Raw genomic sequence first — 18,433 nt, 5'->3', positions numbered from 1 at the left:
TAGTGTCCGTTTATAATCTATTAGTTGTAGGGGATTGAAAAATGTCACATTTGGTTTGAATCTATGAATTAAAACAACATTTTGAAATCCCTTTGCTATTATACTAAATTTTTCTGGAATGTCAAGAGGATTCAATAATTTATGTAAAACTAAAAAAGCTACAATATTTTTCCTATTTTCTCAGTATGATTTTTCAACAAAGGGGAATCAAGTGAACTCATTCTTTCAAGCTAGTAGCTCCACCCCTTCTACTATCAATACATGTATCATCGAATAATTTTGTTCGGTAAAACTTAGATGAAGGGGAAAAAAAAGGCAGCATCTCGTTTCTCTCTTTTTTCTTTTCCCTTTTTCCTTTCTTTGAGCATTTAAATTTGAGAATGGATAACATTGGCTTAAAATTGTAAGCTAGAGCGCAAGAAAGGAATACACTACAGAACTGGATATAGATATATTTTTTGTACCATCAAATACGTGTCTGGAACTCCACCGCAATAATTTATAATTTAGTTAACAGTGGATATATCTTCGTGAATAAAAACGTAGTCAGCTAGTTTCCTTATCATGGTATAATAACTATTACAATAGTTGCACTTTCATCTTGCTTTTTTCATCCTTTCAAGTGACATGCATGAGTGAGTCGTGCTTGTCATGGATAGTAAGAAGAGACTTTGCTTGTCAGGGATAGTAAGAAGAGACTATCTTTTACTCATTTATCTAAAAAGAATTCGTAGTTTAGGGCAAGGAAATAAATGGTTAACGACATGGATGGTTTTACTAGGAAACATCTCAAGTTCTTATTACCTGGAGTGTGTCTAGAAGATTTTTCGTCCCGTTTGGCCATAAATAAATACGGATCAACTATTAAAAGAATTGATTGGACAGCATTTCAAGTAAGATAAGTAATAATTTTCACTTATCTATAAGTTAAATATATGTATAAATATAATTGAAATCAACTACTCTCTCTATCCAATTTACGTGACACTCTTTTTTTAGTCAATCTAAAAAAGAATGATACTTTTTTATATTTAATAATAATTTGACTTTCAATTTTTCCACCTTCACATAAATTGAAACGAAAGGGTACTACTTTTTTCAACTTCAAATATTTACTTTATTCAATTTCAACCAGATATTGTTAAAACCCGGCGATTGACAATATTTCATTCTTCATACGACAATGTTTTCTGATGGACATTTGACACTTTTGGACCTCAGCATTGTGAATTCTTCTTCCACAACCTAGTAATGAGCAATTGTTTCAAAGCATTAACATGTGACAGCCCACAACCTAGTAAAAAGCAAAATATACCTAGAATTCCACAAGCAAAGACTCAAAATGTATCCAAATTTCGAAAGAACGTACTCAAAGTTTTAAACAAATGAAAATTGGGTTCCCCAAGAACCCAATAATAACAATAATAGAGTAATAAATTCGTAATCACAAATACTAATCATTTTGAAATAATAATCCCCATCATCGCTCATAACTCATCACCATCTACCCAAAATCATCATGATTCCATGTTCCACTTTTCCTAAAAAGAAAGCATCTTTCCGTTTGTTAAATTATTTTTTTCCCGCAGACAAAATCATTACAACTTTTACTGTAAAATTCAAAAAGAAAAAATATATTAAATCTATTAATAGTACTGGTATTAGTAACACCACTCTATTTGTCAAATTATTTATGGCATTTAAGAAAAATAGTTATCTCAAATTATTTGTCATTTTAAGAGTTCAAAGCATTAATTTTTTTTTCTCATTTTACCCTTAGTAGATTTTTACTACTCCGTCCCATATTAGTTGTCCATATTACTATAAATATCCGTCCCAAAATATTTGTCCATTTACAAAATCAAGATAGAATTAATTAAGTTTAAGATAGAATTAATTAAGTTTTTTCTACTTTGCCCTTAACATTAATTGTTTTTTAAAGTAACCAATATTAATTAGACTTCAATTAATTAGAGATAGACAAGGCTAACGTAGTAAAAACACATTTTTATTTATGAGTTTTTAAAGGGCGTGTAAAAGATAAAGTGAATAAGTAATATGAGACAGAGGGAGTACTAGTACTACTTCCTCCGGATAAAAAAGAGTGTCTATTTAGCCATTTGTACTCTCCTTAAGAAAATACTAACTCCTAGATAAAAATTGATAATTTAACTAAACTGTCTCTAATTAAATAGGTATTGAGATTTGATCGCATAATACTTAGTAAAGACAAATATGAAAAAATAAGATTAATTATTTTTTAATTTGATAAATAGACACTTTTTTTACTAAAAATAAATAAATTAAATTGATATTCTTTTTTATCGTGAGGGAGTAGAAAGCAGTAACACTACAATAAATAGCACATTCCCCAAATTTACACATTTGTACAGAATACAAAACACTTCCCGTGAAAAGCCCAACACTCTGACAAGTCTCTTTAATACCTCCGTATATTTCTCTTTCTCTGTGTACTATGCTTTTCTGTATCACTCTCTTTTTCCTCCATAAATTGGCTCAAGAACATACTAAAGCTTACATTATTTGTTACTCTCTTTAATCCCTTTTCTTTCTTTGCTCTTTAGGACTTGAAATTTAGCACAAGTTTTCAGCATGGGATTTGTTTCCATGTTTTGTGTGTTTTTCTTCATTCTTGGAAGTTTAATCTTTCAGCTTTCTCAAAGTGCAACTGTAGTAGTTGATGGAGTTTCACAGTGGAAAAACCCAACAGCCCAAATTGGAGATTCTATTAGTAAGTAGTCTTCTTTCTATTATGAACCATTTGCTGTTCTTGGTAACTTTTGACTTGACCAACTTTTTTTACTTGCATTTACCTTAGTTTTTGTGTTTTTGTTTTTTTAGTTTTCAAGCACAAGTATGAGTACAATCTCTACATTTTCCAGAACCAAAATGCATTCAATGTGTGCAACTTCACTCGAGCTACACTTCTTACTAAATCTGATTCCAAGTCCTATACTGTAAGTTCCTCTTTCACTTTCTGCTCATTTGTGTGTGTTAAAGTCTCAACTTTTTTAAAATGCCACTAATTTCTCCAACCTAGCAAACTCGAATTTGAAATTGAAATGGGTATTTGAGAGCTCTCAATTTCTGTCTAATTTCAAGAATCAAGCTTGAATTAATTCGGTGTTACTCCTCCCCGTAAAAAATAATTGATGTTTTAGTCTTTAAAAGTTGGACCAAAATAATTGATGTTTTAGTCTTTAAAAGTTGGTCCATAAAATTTAAAAGGTACTCCCTCTGGATAAAAAAAAAGAGTTCATTTAGCCTTTTTTTTGGGATAAAAAAAGAGCCCACCTAGCAAATCAAGAAAGAATTAATCTTATTTTTTCACATTTGCTCCTATTAAGTGTTATATGATCAAATTCCAATGTCTATTTAATTTAATTAGGGGTAGTTTAGTCAAATTACCTATTTTTATCTAGGAGTTAGTATTTTCTTAAGGGGTGTGCAAATGGCTAAGTGGACTCTTTTTTTGATCCGGAGGGAGTATTTCTTAAATTCTTTCGCACATTTACCCTTGACACATTTCTAAATCAATGTACAAATTTAATGATAATTATGTCAACCTAAAAAGAAAAGAAAAATCATAATTAAGGGTATTATAGTCCAAATACTCTCTTAACTTTTAAGCGTAAGTTAATTTCTTAATTCATGTGGCTAAATTTAAAACATCAATTATTTTGGACCTGAGAGTTTAGTTTGTACGCCAGTCTCAAATGTCTTGTATATATATATATATGGCTTCAATTTCTTTCAAATTTCCAAGATTGACACCTAAAATTCAAAAGGGTGTTTCAAAATCTTTAATTTTGTTCTGATGAATTTAATTCTTCAAAATATGCAGTGGCACCCATCAAGACCAGGTACATTTTACTTCTCATTCAACAACAATGGGTCCAACACAGCATGTTTACAAGGCCAAAAGCTAGCAATTAAAGTATCTCTTTCAGCTCCTGCTTCTTCGCCGGAGCAGTCACCGGTGGTAGCTGCTCCACCGGTGATATCTGGTGGGAGTGTGTCATCATCTCCAGCATATCCATGGCCATTTCAGCCAAGAGAATTGACATCACCTAGCCCTGCACCAAGTGTTGTTGCGTTACCTGCAAATGGGCCAATGGTGCCTGAAAAAGGAGGTGATAATATTCCCTTTATTAATAGTAATCCTGCTGTTCCATTGCCTACTGGTGAAGTTGATTCTGCTACTATACGTCCTTTGCCTGCTTCTGGTTCGGCTCACCTTAACATGCAGGTAAATTATCAAATTAATCACCTAAATACTCCATTCTGTCTTGTTGATGTGACGTTATTTGACTTAATATATGGTTAAAAGATAGCAGTACTGTATAATTCTAGTTTCACTTGTTTATTGTATTAATAGTATTGAAAGAAATGTTATACTAGTAATATATAGAGCCCGTTTGGATTTGCTTATAAGTTGCTTATAAGCTGTTTCAGTTTTTTTGAGTGCTTGATTGGCCAGCTTAAAGTCATTTTGTGCTTAAAATAAGCTCAAAAAAATAATTGGGCCCATTTGATTTAGCTTATTTAAAGCAGCTTATAAGTAAAAAAAAATAAGTTAGACTACCCAATTTTTTTTTTTAGCTTATAAGCTATTTGCAGCTTATAGGCATAAGCCCATCCAAACAGGCTCATATTCGAAAGAGAAAATATTACTTTTTTCTCCGTTCCAAAAAATGTGATATGTAGTACGGAATTTAAAAATGAAATAAGTATTTTTAAAATTTGTGGTGTTAAATATGTGTAATATTTGTGTGACTATTAGATTCTTAAAACTTGTAATCTTAAATATGTCATGTCTGTGTGAATACAATAAAAAATATTATTTAAGTAAAATGAGAAATTCACACATATAAAAGTGTGACTTTTTTTCATAAAAGGATTAATATAAAAATAGTTCTATATAAGGAAGGGAGTTCATCATGACTTAACGATCAGTAGAATATATTGGACGTCTAAAAACTTGAAAATGTTACTCTAAGATACGTAATATTATTAATAGCACGACATTAAGGTGTAAACTTCTTCTTAATTGATTCCGAATTAATCCACGAAAGTAAATTTTGGCATCAAGATTTTGGCTAAGGTGTATCTCTAAGTAGTGAGTCACGTAAAAAAAAAAAAGAGGTAAAGGAAAGCAAAAGTAAGAGCTATAAAGTTGGTTAGGATTAGGGAAGAAAGTGTTTGCTTTATTTGATTTTGCGATCCAGAAATTACTTTTAATGCTTTTAAAAAATAAATTTTGGACTTTTTTTTTTTTTTTCCCCACCCATTTAGGAGGAATTTTGGACTTTTCAGTCTGGCTGCCTCGCTTTTATTTTCCTTCCTTTGCTTCCTAATTTTGTGTTTTATTTGAAAAACACTTCATACTTCTAGCGTTGGAAACATTTAAACGTATAAAACATACAATTTTCACTTGTAGGGCTCAAAATACACTAGTTTCGCTTAAAAAGGTAAAAACTTTGTAAATGCTACCAAAATTTGACTCGAGGAAGACTTAATTATTCAAGAAATTAATGGTTGGCTGTTCATTATTTGGGATTGTTGGTCAATTGTAACTTTCTTAGAGAGAATATATTACCTATTTTCCAAACGGAAGTAGAGAACGATCGTTAGGAGATTGAGTGTTACTTTTTCCTTAATAAGGTGCAATGTGGAGGCTGATGATGGTGGTGTTGATTAGATTCATTATTCTACTTTTATTCCTCATTGATGTTTCTTGTAAGTAGTTAGTTTAATTGTTTTCTGTATTGGGGTTTGGATTTTTTTTTTTGAAAATGCAGGTGGTGGGGTTTTCAGCAATTCAAAGAGCTGTGTGTTGTGCACTTTTCTTAATGCTGCTTTAGACAATGCAAAAGGAGAGAGAAGAATTTGCAATTGAGTGCATGTAAAAAGGGAGATTCCACTCTTGGGATGTAGTTTTGAATCTAAAGTAGCATTAAAGGTGGTGATTATCATCATGATTAATACCATTTAGTATTAGTACTAGTAGTAGTAATAGAGTAGTAATATCATGTGTAATATTGCTATCCTTTGACCCTACTTTGGAATCATTTATTAGCTTTTTCATCTTTTCTTTTTAGTTTTGGCACCTAATTACTTGGGTCTTTTCTCTTTTTATTTTGGGAGTCTGTTTGGGGAGAATCTCAAGCCCTCCTTAATATGGAATTCAAGCAATCATGTCCACCTTAAAAGTTATTGGTGGCCTAGAACCTAACAAAAATCCTGCCGATTATTGTGATAAAGTAAGTTTTGCCCTCAATTTGAAATCCTAGCGATTCGTAGGGATCATGTTATATAATGCTGAACCGAATCCAATCTGATAAAACTTTTTTAACGGGATCAAAACTTAAATGGTAGCATTGAAAGATTGCAAATCAGCCTCAAATCTCAAATTGTCATCCGTTTAAGGTTTAATCCACGAAGCCCAAATCACCAAGTTAAAAGGTGGATAATATCTGTTCCATTAAGTTCATTGTGGTGGGCCAATGGAGATCCTTGCGATTTTAAAAGAGGATTGCAATTTGCAAGGCAGGCTTAAATATATAAGGTCTTAAAATTAAAAGGGACACAACTGAAGAAAAAGTAGTGCTCATAATAATGACAGGCTTCTTTAGGCTCAATTACAAACTCACACCACCTCTACAAATTGAACCTTGATCACCGAACTCTCTTTTTACAATCAAATGAAGTAAAATAAAATAAAAATAATAATAATAATAATAACAACATTCATGCTTATGTTGTTAGCTTTTTAACCTTTTCTTTTCCCCGATTGATTCTTAGTTCTGATGAAATGAATGACAAAGACAACAAGAGATAATATTAAGGCTGAGCCTGCAACAATTGGCACACAAATTTTTGAGTTTCTCTTAGGCACATTATCATCTTCCTTTTTCCTTGATATTTCGCCACTCTTTTCTTCAGAAATTCCATTTGCTCTTTCACTAGCTTGATCATCTTTAGGCTCTTCTTGCGAACTCGAAGACTCACCTACGAGATTTATCCGAGGCTCTCTTTTTTCTTGAATCATATCGTTGTTGTTCTGGATGTTTGAGTCGACACTTGGCATTAGTTCCTTATCCTTTTGAGGAACTAATTCATCCTTAACAATGTGTTTTTCGACTACTTCACGTGGTTTTCGAATATTAGATGGTAAAATAGGTGATTTCAAGTCACTCACTTGAGGATCTTCTAATACTTTTTGCACAATTTCTTTCCCCTTTTCTTGATTTTCCTCTGCTTTTTTAGTAGACTCCTTAAATGTGACCTTTTTAGAAATCTTTTCAGCTACAATTGGCAAATCTTCAGGCTCCTTAACTTCTACTAACTCAACTCCAAGAATTCCCTTCACTTTCTTTGGCATTTTAACTGTCAATATGGATTGTTCCTCATCAAATCTAGCCTTGATTTTATCCAAGATTACCCCATCCGGAATTTTGAAAGCCTTACTAAATTTTCTAATTTCCACATCTTTCTTGACCAATTTCCACCCCACCATCACAGTTTCTTCAACCGGCTTTTCTCCCCTTATCGCGATTATGGTCCCTTCCTCATTAATATCAATCTTTATATTTTCTGGTGTATAACCTGTTCAAGTTTTCCAAATTCCATATTAGAATTAAGTATAAATAAACATGAAAATGAAAAGCATTAGATGAAGAAAAATGACCTTTTAAATGGACGGTAAGGATGAACATAGTGTCTGTTTCTGTAGATTGGAAAAGAGGGCCAGCTCTGTCTTTTGCAAATTGAAATTCGGTAGAGGAGAATTCATCTGCAACTCTTGTTAATTTGAGTCCCATTTCCATTTCCATTTTTCGCGGAATTTGCTACAACAACTTTGATTAAACAACTTTGATTAAGTCCAAAACAATACAATAGCATAAGGTAAAAAACATGAGAGAAAAGAACATATACTTTGCTTCATGACAAACTATACTTTGATTCAAGGATTATAACTTATCACAGATGAAGTTTGTTTTTGAAGTTTTGTCAAGTTTGATTCCTAATACATGGGGACTTATGATCTAAACACGTGAAATTATTGATAAACTTAACAAGTAAAGTAAAGATTGAATGAGATATCTTGTCGGATAGGTAAACAAAAAAGTAAAGGCCTTGTCAAATATTTTATGGAATTGGCTTCTATGAGTTCATATATCTGCACATTGCCTTCATTTGTACTCCAAAACGACACTTCTAAGTTTAGTATAAAACACGATTATTCTGATATTTACTTGCAGCTCTCAAACTCTCGATGTTTCACAATCATTTTCCAAATTACTTTTACTAGGCCAAGTGACAATAGCATAACAAGACTCCACAAAATAGGAATTATTTTTTTAATATATTCCGATAATATTCTTCTTTTTTTTTTTTTTTTGGCATCAAGCTAATAGATAATGTAGAAATTACTCCGTAATAAAGTCTAATACACCTTGTATTACACGTTTGCTATGCAGCGCAAGAAAAGTAAATTAGACAAAGCAGAAATTAAGTTCTGAAAGTTAAAAAAGGAATAAACTGCATGTTGAAACCTAACTTTAACGACTTCTATGCAAAACGAAACGAAACAAATTAAAATACTGAAATGTGATTTAAATTGCTAATAACGGAATTTTGGTGACCAGAATTTGGCTGGGAGGTAGTGATTATAAGTATTTGACGAATCCTTGATAAAAATGCTAGTATTAACATTTTCTGAAAGCGCTCTATTATTAGCTCGAGACGTGATTCGAAGTATTATCTACCTTGTGTTTCCAAGTATAATTAATAAAGAAAGACTTGGGCACCCTCTAGCTCCATCTTTAACCAAAGATATCGAGTTCACGCCTTGAGAATGGAATCGTTTTTTACGGGAGTGAATTTATGGTACGATATATAGATTCGCGGTTACCAGTAGGTTTTGATTATACCAGGGGCGGCAGATCTTAGAAGAGAAGATTCGGGTTTCACGGCAACCCAGACCCCTACCTTGTATATATATTAAGGAGTTCATTAGATATATAAATATTTGGTTGTGAACTCAGTTATAATTGTATATTAAGTTGATGTTGCTGAAAAAACCATAATCCCGCCTTTGGCTTCTATAATGTATAAATTTCAATTCCTGGATCCGCCTCTGACTTTTGGTAGGAAGTGATTTACTTCCGAAGTAAGATTTTTTCGACACGAATCCGAATTAGACGGACCCAGATATCAAACATCGGGGGAACCCAAAAAAAACAAAGCTCTTGGCCTTACACAGTTTTCCTCAGTTAGGCATGCAGTGTGATGTTGCATTCTGATATTTCCCAATCTTGTGGATGCAAAAAATTGAAGAATAAAGTGACAACCCCAAACTTGAAGTTGTATCACGATCAATCAAAGATAAGACTATAGAATCAGTTGTGGTCTATTAGGTAGCTCTGACATGGACACATTGAAGCAATAATGAGAAATTGACACATATATAATATCCGATAGTTATTGGCATATTTTTTTGTCAAATATTAAGCTTAACAATTGTAGCAAAAGAAGAGCAGCGAATTCCCATTTTTATTTATGCACCCACCACCAACTAAATTGTTTCCTTTGATTCTCCATTGCCCCATTACATTTGAAATCACCGAATTTCCACTACTATAACAAAAACCTCCCCATTCCTTATTATTGGCAAAATCTTATCAGGACTCTCTTGAAATAGCAACTAAACTCGAATATGAACTTTTAAGTAGCTTTTTGTGAGTGTATGTTGTTGGAATTCATTGGATATACTTAGATATATACAAATATTTAGGAATGTTGGAGGTGATGTGGACTGATTGGAGTCAAAATTCAGACCTGGAAAGCGTCTCCGCCATATGTGTATATCGCGTATATCAGTACATATCACACATAAATTTTCATGAATGTACATGATATACATAAAATATTCAATCTTCTTAAGATGTTTCAAACAAAACCCGATACCAACAAATTAACACCAATCAGTAAGCAGATTGAAAATTTTTAAACCAAATTGCAATGGTCTTTAATAGTGTTTTCAGGTCTTTCTTCAAACTCGAACAATATTTTCAATGTTGTATTTATATTTTTAAGTTTTAGATTTCGCAGTTCAAAGATTGTTTTGGTTGGGGCCCCGGGGGGGGGGGGGGGGGGGGGGGGGGGGGAGGGTAGAGAGGGTCTACTTGGGGTCAATAATTGATGAAGGCTGATTAAGGGTGGCAATTTGAAGACAAATTCGGATAGAATATGCCAAAAAAAGAAAAGTGACATATTTTGTGCTTTTTTTTTTTCCGACTGTCATACGGCCAATTTCTCATCAAGATATGCTAGACAGTGCGGCAAACCTCTTGGCCTTGAACATTAATTTATCCTTAATTAGGCATGAAATGCAATGTTGCATATTTTATTTGACACCAACTTTTGAATACTACTATTGATATTTCCAAAACTTGTGGATGCAACAATTGAAGAATGAAGTGACTGCCTCCCAACTAAGAAGTTATATCAAGATGAATCCATGATAATTAGAACTATAAAATCAGTTGTGGTCTATTAGGTTAGCTCAGACTTGGACATTCGCTTCCAAATGCATGTGATGTGCTTGTGTTGGATTTTACTGAGTCGACCATCAATCAAGTTTCTTTGGGCTTGGATCTTTATGGGCATAAAAGTTTGAATTGTCAAATCGCTGTGAAAAGTATCTAAGTAGGCATTAAACATAGATTTGATTGAAACTGGACAAAAAGAGTCTTTGAAGTTCAAGATGAAATTAGTATTTGGAAATGCCTTTATTTGAAAAATGTTGAAGTTTTGTGAGTGGAAAATAAATTTCCCTAAAAAACCCATCTTAAAAAACTAACCGAAAAATCATTCCAATACATAATCAAATAATGTTTTGAAAAGAGGAGAAAAAATTTCCACTTCCAAACGGGCACTATCATTTCTCTACTTTGAATTTTTTTTAAAAAGAAAAAATATGGTGCCCTTTTCTTGTTAATGAAAATAAAACTAAAACCAAATGGTACTGGTCCAATCTTAATTGACTTTCTGGGGATTTACTTCACATATTTCTTTAGTAGAAAAAGTTGCTTAAAGGATTTCAAATTACGTAAATAAACATTTCAATATTATCGTAGTTTGATCCATGTTTTGAACTTTCTAGTCTACTCCTAATTTGATATGTCAGAATTTTATGTTGACACCTTTTCTCTACTTGTACCTTTGTTACTTAAAACACTTAAACTTTATTCCATAATCTCTAAGCACGTTGAATTAGGCCACCTTTTTGAGAATTGGAAGGACTGACTAACATAAAAGAATAAAAACAGTAAATGCAACTTTTCTTTATCACTTTAAATGAAACAATACTGGCCTTCACAAATATAGCATCTGCAAAAGTAAAAAAAAATTATATTAATTTTAGCTCTACTAGAATCACTTTTCTTCCAAAAAATATTTTCTATATTACTGTTTTGAAAAAATGTGCAATGTTTCGTATATAAGTGTGCATGGCAAACACGTAAAAACAAATAAATAAATAAATAAATGACAAACAAAACTTTTTTTTAAAGCCCATATGGCAATTTTATGTTAGCCCAAGGGTTTACAAGTAGTTTTGATGATAGCAATAGTTGCCAAAATAGTTTAATTAAAAACTATTGGTGGTGACTGGTGAGCAACTGTAAAGCTGTAGTAAAGAATTGTTTATATATGGTGCTCGAAGGATTAAAATCATACAATCGTGGTGTGTGTGTAAAACTACTCATTGCTTGTGCTCGAGTAAAACAAGATTGATTATATTTTGTGGAACCTTTTAAGGAAGACTGGATGTAAACTTGTCGAAACAATATAAAACTGAGTTTGTATTCTCATTTTATTGCTTAGCTTCACTATTTAAATTCTGCTAACATATATTCATTGTGATCACTCACTTGTTTCTTATTTAACTTGTGTACGTAAAAGAACTTCCATGAATAATTTCAATCAACTTAAGTCTAGAAATATCAATTTAGTTATCTCACAGAAATATTGAAAAATCAACAAACACTCAATTCACCACTCTTGTGTGTTCTATCACTTGAAATAATGAGTGGGCAAAGTATAAAGATTTTTCATATTCGATGATTTTGGAAATTTTGAAAAAAAATAAAAAAGAATCTAAGAGAAAGAGACTGTCATCATATCATCATTACTATATTATATAAGAGCGAATGTGAGGACTTTTGTAGTCCTCACAATAATTTCCCAATTTTTTAAAAACTTTTTAATTAATTACTTTTATGTCCTAATTTTATTTATTTAATTCAATTTTTTTTTTTTTTAAAGTCTACTTTTCAAAAGCTATCGAACCGGGAGACTTTTGTAGTCCTCACAATAATTTTTAAATTTTTTAAAACTTTTTAATTAATTACTGTTAGGTCCTAATCTTATTTATTTAAATCAATTTTTTTGTTTTTTGTTTTTAAAGTCTACTTTTCAAAAGTTATCGAACCTCCTACCTCATTTTTCACGTTCTTTGATTTTCTGATTGGTGCTCGATATCCGCATTTGAGCCCAATTAATCCAGATAATTCGCACTGCATCGCTCCTATTCGGGGGGAGCGCTTCCTCCAAAGATTTTTTTCCATATCCATGTTCGAACCCCTAATCCCTAATTAAGAGAGGAGCAGTTCCATCCGCTGCACAAGTTAAATTATGTATTTGTCTTAAAAGTTCATTAACTATGTATAGATTATTTCTTTAGAACTAAATAACTTCAGAAAATTAGGATACATAAGTTATAATGTCAAATTCTGGTTCCAAATTTGATTTGAATTAAATAATTTCATCAAAATGGAAGTTAAAATATTAAAGGAGTGGAATGAAAATTTTGCTTTCATATAACTACCCACTTGTGGGACTACAATGGGTATATGGTTGTTGTTGTTGTTGTACACTTGTACTAATACAAATTATATTTCTTTAGTTAAAATATCTACTTTTATATCTTGAGTAAGCCCGGGCCTCACATAACTAGTAGTACTATAAGAGTAAAAGTGAGAGAAAACTAATTTTTGGTAACTAAAGCAAAATGAGAACTGGAAGGGAGGGACCTCTTCTCATTTCGGGCTCTCATACTTTTATTAGGTCTAGAAAATGACAATTCACAGTTATTGTATGATAGTTGGTATATAGTTCTAGGGGAAAAGGGTCAAATATACTTCTTTTCTTTAGTTTATTGGCTAACTTTACCCTTAGTTAGCCAAAGTAGTCAAATATCCCCTCCCGTTACAAGTTGGGGCCAAATATACCCCCTACCGTTAGCAAAGTTTCAAAAATATACCTCATTTCTAACGTATTCCCATATAAGCAAATCTAGTCATTGGAATTGGGTGACATAGACGTCACATGGTATTTAACTTATTCTATGTGGACGTCGCATGACATTTAACTTCACATGGCATTTAACTTATTCTATGTGATGCCTACATGGCGATTTTAAAAAAACAATCTAGAAAATTAATTTTTTAAAACAAATCTGAAAAAAATGGCTTTTATTAAAAATATGAAACTTTTTTATTTTAATAAAACCCGTTTTTTAAAAATATATTCTCGAATTGGATATTTCAGTTAAAAATCTGGAAAATGATTTTTTTTTTAAATCTGGAAAACTGTAAAAAAAAAAAAAAAAAAAAAAAAGTGTCCTAGTTTCTTTTTAAATCTAGATTAATTTTAAAAAATCTGAAAAACTGATTTTAAAAAAATCATTTTCCAGGTTTTTTAATAAAAAATCCAATTTTTTAGAATATTTTTTTGGAAGAAGAAGGTTTTATAATTAAAAAAAAATCAGATTTTTAATAAAAGTCATTTTTAACAGATTTGTTTTTAGAAAAATCAATTTTCTAGATTGTTTTTTAAAAAATTGTCACGTAGGCATACATATAACAAGTTAAATATCATGTGGCGTCTATGTCACCAAAATCCAATGACTAGACTTGTTTATGTGGAAATTTATTAGAAATGAGGGGTATTTTTGAAACTTTTCTAACGGTGGGGGTATATTTAGCCCCAACTTGTAACGGGAGGGGTATATTTGATTGTTTTGGCTAACGGAGGATAAAGTTAACTAATAAACTAAAGTAGAGGGGTATATTTGACCCTTTTCCCTAGTTCTAGCTCATACTGTATACGAGTGAATTATCATATCATTTCCCTAAATGACTTGTCAATTGTCATCATACGCCTCCAAAAATAATCATAACAATTTTCTTATGTTTGGCCAATTGACAACGTTAATACCAATGCCTTTACAATAATCTCTATCTCTTTCCTTAATGTTTAATTTGTCAACAAAAAAAGTGAATGTTAAATTTGACAAATGAATGATTAATTGGTGTCCTTGTAATAAAAAAATTCAAATAAAAAACATTTGGAATTCTTATTGTTGGAATACATGCATGGGTTTGTACTTAGGTAACTCTATCCCAATAATCCTGATTAGAATTGTTTTTTCTTTCCTTTCACATCTGGTGTATCTAAAAAATAAAATAATATAGATGTTTTATACTAGCATCTTTTAATAGTATGATGCTCATTCAAGTAATATTGACAAAAACACTTCAACAATGGCTCAAAGAGGAAATATCCATTCAAATAATAATGACAAAAACACTTCATATTAAAAGAGGAAATATTCAGAGACATTTATCTGCAGCCTCTTTGACTCTTGCTCAAAAGGAAATGAATAAATAACTTGGTACATAAATATAGACTAGACAATTATTTTTGGGATCAGAATTACAATTTTAACGTTTACACTTCTATTTTGTACTCCTCAGGTGCGAAGCCAAACCGTCAAAAGTCTTTATTTTTTTTTTATTTATTTTTTTATGTAAACCTTCCTCTTCCCCACTACTTACAAAATATAATCTATCCCCAACACCAAAAAAGAAGAAGGGAAAAACATTAAAAATAAAGAATTAAAAAAAGATTGCTGCTAAATGACCCAACCCATTTTGGCACAACTAGCGCAACCCATGCAAGACCAATGTAAAATAATCAATATACCCCTACCTCGCAATGGCTCTAAACCAGCCAATTTCCCTCCAAATTTTCCCTCCAATACATAATAATGATTACTTAGGGCACGCTTAAGCATTTTTTTCAATTTTTAAAACGAATACATGCACCTAGAACAGATACATACACCTATAAATCTATACGGTCTACATAACATATACAATCTACATAATTTATACGGTGAGTCAACTTGCGGTCGAATGGGATTCTCTGCCCACGACCGACAAGTCGCTACTGCGGCACCGCTGGGGCGACGTGTCTGACGCTGAAGCGGTCAAAGCTGGGCTCGAGGGCCTCAATCTAATTCTTTACGCGCAACTCATACGATTTCCCGATCAAGTTAACGGTTCCCAAGCTGCAAGGGAAGGCTCAAGCATGTCTTCGGGAGCCGGTGTCATGAATATTTCGAAATTCACCGTAACGACGGGACGGGTTGTTACAACTATCCTCATTTCTTTATTCTCTAACCTGATTACCACCCATGTCACCAGCCGGAGATCTATCTTCTTCTTCACCCGAATGCCCAGTTACACTCTCACCACTTTTTTCCTCTGCACCTGATTGCTCAGTTGCACTCTTGTCACTTTTTTCTTCTTCACCTGACTTTTCACCACTATTCTAAAGTGTTTCTTTTTCACCAATCAAATGCTCATTGTTTAAAGGTATCACCATCTCCAAAGGTGCATAAGCAAGAGCCTCACTTGCTCGGGCAACTTCATCAATCAACTTTTGTACTGATGTGGCAGTTCTTTTATGTGCAACATCTCATTTTCTATCAGTAGCTAAACTCCTAGCATCAGGACAAAGTGACCTGGTTCTCTTCCTCTTATGTTGGCCCACTTTATCTTATCTACACAAAAGACAGTTAAAATTAGTAAATGAAATAATTTAATAATACCAAAAAAAAAAAGTTGAACAACAACTGTATTTGTAGCACAACTTCTAAAGTTATGTCAACAATAAACAAAGATGTCCTATGCCTAAGCAGCTGATCGTAAGAGAACTCACAAATTGGTTGTTAACAACTTTTGCAGTTGCTAGAACAACTGTTGAAGTTATCCTAACAAATGCAAAAGTTGTTCCAGCAACTCTAAAAGTTGTAAGGGGGCAATCTGTATCGAATTTGAACAAATTAAATATTCTTCTTAATGCAAATAATATAATTGGTGCTAAAGTTCAACCCCGAACAATATAGTTGGTGCTAAAGTTCAACCCAAAATAATTTTCAAACATAAAGGTATATAAAAACCTGATTAAACTAAATTTGGACATATTAAAATCCAGTAAATTAGGGTCCAAGGAATCAAAATCCAAAGGGACCGAACTTATAGTCAATTGAAGTAGAATTCAGTGAGTATGGAAAATGTTTATTCTGAGTAGTGCTATTTGGACAAGGATTTAAGATTGGTCCAAATGTTAGTACAAGAGCACAAATTGTGTTACACCTCGCACTTTCAGAGCATGAGCATGCCACGTACTTCACCGTATTAATGGAGTATCAGAGACGTCCCATGAAGTTTTGAAAGATACAAGCCATGAGAAGTACATAACAATGAAGTAAAGGATGAATTACGATCTCGTAAGTCGTAATCGGGAAGGACAACCTTGGAACCAAAGGACATGACTATTATCAAGTATGATTAATGATAAATATTATAAATTTTTTATATATAATGAATAAAAGCATCAAAAGAAGCAAAGGTGAAAGGCAAACAACCCACAGCTATCATTTTCGCTAATTCTTCACGGTCCTTCATTTTATTATATGATCCACTTAATTTACCGGTCTTTAGGTTCAATCTTGTTTGGGTTAATCCCCCGGTGGCACCCTGAGCTTCTGCTATCTCTTCTTTCCAATTTGGGTGATTGTTATCCAAATGTCTAGTCAATTGACCCGTCCCCCATTTACCACCCCCGGTGCTATGCTTATAAGGTGTCTCACAAATTTTACATTCAGCATAACCCGGATTATTTTCTAATGGGGCAAAATAATTCCACACTAAGCTAGTTTTTTTCCGAGCGCTAGTTTTTTTCCGGGCTCCTTTAGGCAGTGGAGGACGATCCTGAGCCTGAGTTCGAGACTGAGCAATATCATTAGCGGGACTAGTGAGTGTATTATTGTCATTATCATCATCATCTACTTGTATCTCAACTTCATTCTTATCTTTTATACCGTACGTTTCTTGTAATTCTATATAATTCATATCATGTGCACCCACACCTATGTCGCCTATTTCACTAGGTGGTGCTTGCCGAACACGAGTATAATTTCTAGCGCTAGTACTACCCCTACCACTACCACTACCGGATGTTTTCTTACCGCTACTACTACCACTGGGACATAAAGCTTTACCGACTCTTTTTAGTTGTTCCATTATGCAAATTAAAATAACAAAAATTAAAATTAAAATGCAAGAATTAAAATACTAAATAAAAGTAAGAGATGGAACGAAGGTACCAAATTCTCGAAGATAACGAAATAACAACGTGATCGTAAATTGATGAATTGAATACTTGAAGCCTTCCACTTGATCTTGTTAATTGAAAGTTTGCAAAAACAATTAAAGTAGAATACTAAAATTATAGAAATTGCTGAAAATTAAGACGGAAAGTGAGATAAAATGAGAGGATTGTAGTAAAAAATGATGAAATGTATGAGGTATTTATAGGTGAAAAATGGGTTAAACTGTAATTTTTTAAACTTAAAGGTCAAAAATAATTTTAAGGGGTTGAGGGGCCTTTTTGGGGCCAACGGCTGAATTACCAAAAACAACCGTTGGCAACGGTCACTAGTGCCCACTTTATTAATTTTGTGGGGCCCACCTGCCCATTAATTGAAAAAAAAAAACAAAGGAAGAGCTAACTAGTTTTCAACCGTTGGAAAAGGTCCCTGCCCACTTTATTAAGTCTGTGAGGCTCAGCTGACCATTAGTTTTTTTTTTTTTTTTTTTAAAAAGAGACCTAATTAGTTTTCATTTAGTAGCAATTAAATATTAACGGATCCGACTCCTCTCCATTTTCATTGTCTCCATTTTCCCCAAGTACTTACTTGAATAAAAGACACATGAAATGAGTTAAAAGTAATGGTTAAGTTTTAATTAACTAAAGTAAGATTCTAACTATGATTTGAATAATTAATAAATATTTCATATATTTGCTTAAAAAATTTTAAGAATCCCACAATTATAGCTACACCTATTTTATTGGAATACAATGTTTTTAAAATACTTATTATTAGTAATAAATGTAGTACTTATCTTATTTTTTCTTTTTCGTATTTTTAATTTGAAGTGAGCCGGGCCGGGCCGGTGCCTCGGTGGGCCATCACCCGGGCTACTGGTGGGCC

General features: G+C 32.5%; 2 protein-coding genes across 2 annotated transcripts; one reads left to right on the top strand and one right to left on the bottom strand.

The window, feature by feature from the left end:
• Positions 1-2,398: 2,398 nt before the first annotated feature.
• On the top strand, positions 2,399-6,113 carry LOC132627328 (early nodulin-like protein 14). The gene is made up of 4 exons (XM_060342604.1): positions 2,399-2,752; positions 2,863-2,978; positions 3,866-4,270; positions 5,823-6,113. The coding sequence occupies exons 1-4, from the start codon at positions 2,614-2,616 to the stop codon at positions 5,883-5,885; spliced, it is 723 nt and encodes a 240-aa protein (XP_060198587.1). The 5' UTR covers positions 2,399-2,613; the 3' UTR covers positions 5,886-6,113.
• Positions 6,114-6,614: 501 nt separating this feature from the next.
• LOC132622499 (uncharacterized) lies at positions 6,615-8,796 on the bottom strand. The gene is made up of 2 exons (XM_060337115.1): positions 7,712-8,796; positions 6,615-7,629 (listed from the first exon to the last, which is right to left on the bottom strand). The coding sequence occupies exons 1-2, from the start codon at positions 7,854-7,856 to the stop codon at positions 6,794-6,796; spliced, it is 981 nt and encodes a 326-aa protein (XP_060193098.1). The 5' UTR covers positions 7,857-8,796; the 3' UTR covers positions 6,615-6,793.
• Between the last annotated feature and the right edge of the window lie 9,637 nt (positions 8,797-18,433).

The sequence above is a fragment of the Lycium barbarum genome, chromosome 2, assembly GCF_019175385.1.
Source record: "Lycium barbarum isolate Lr01 chromosome 2, ASM1917538v2, whole genome shotgun sequence".
Taxonomy (NCBI): domain Eukaryota; kingdom Viridiplantae; phylum Streptophyta; class Magnoliopsida; order Solanales; family Solanaceae; genus Lycium; species Lycium barbarum.
The sequence above is the reverse complement of the archived record's forward strand: the minus strand, read 5'-3'. Positions and strand labels throughout refer to the sequence as shown.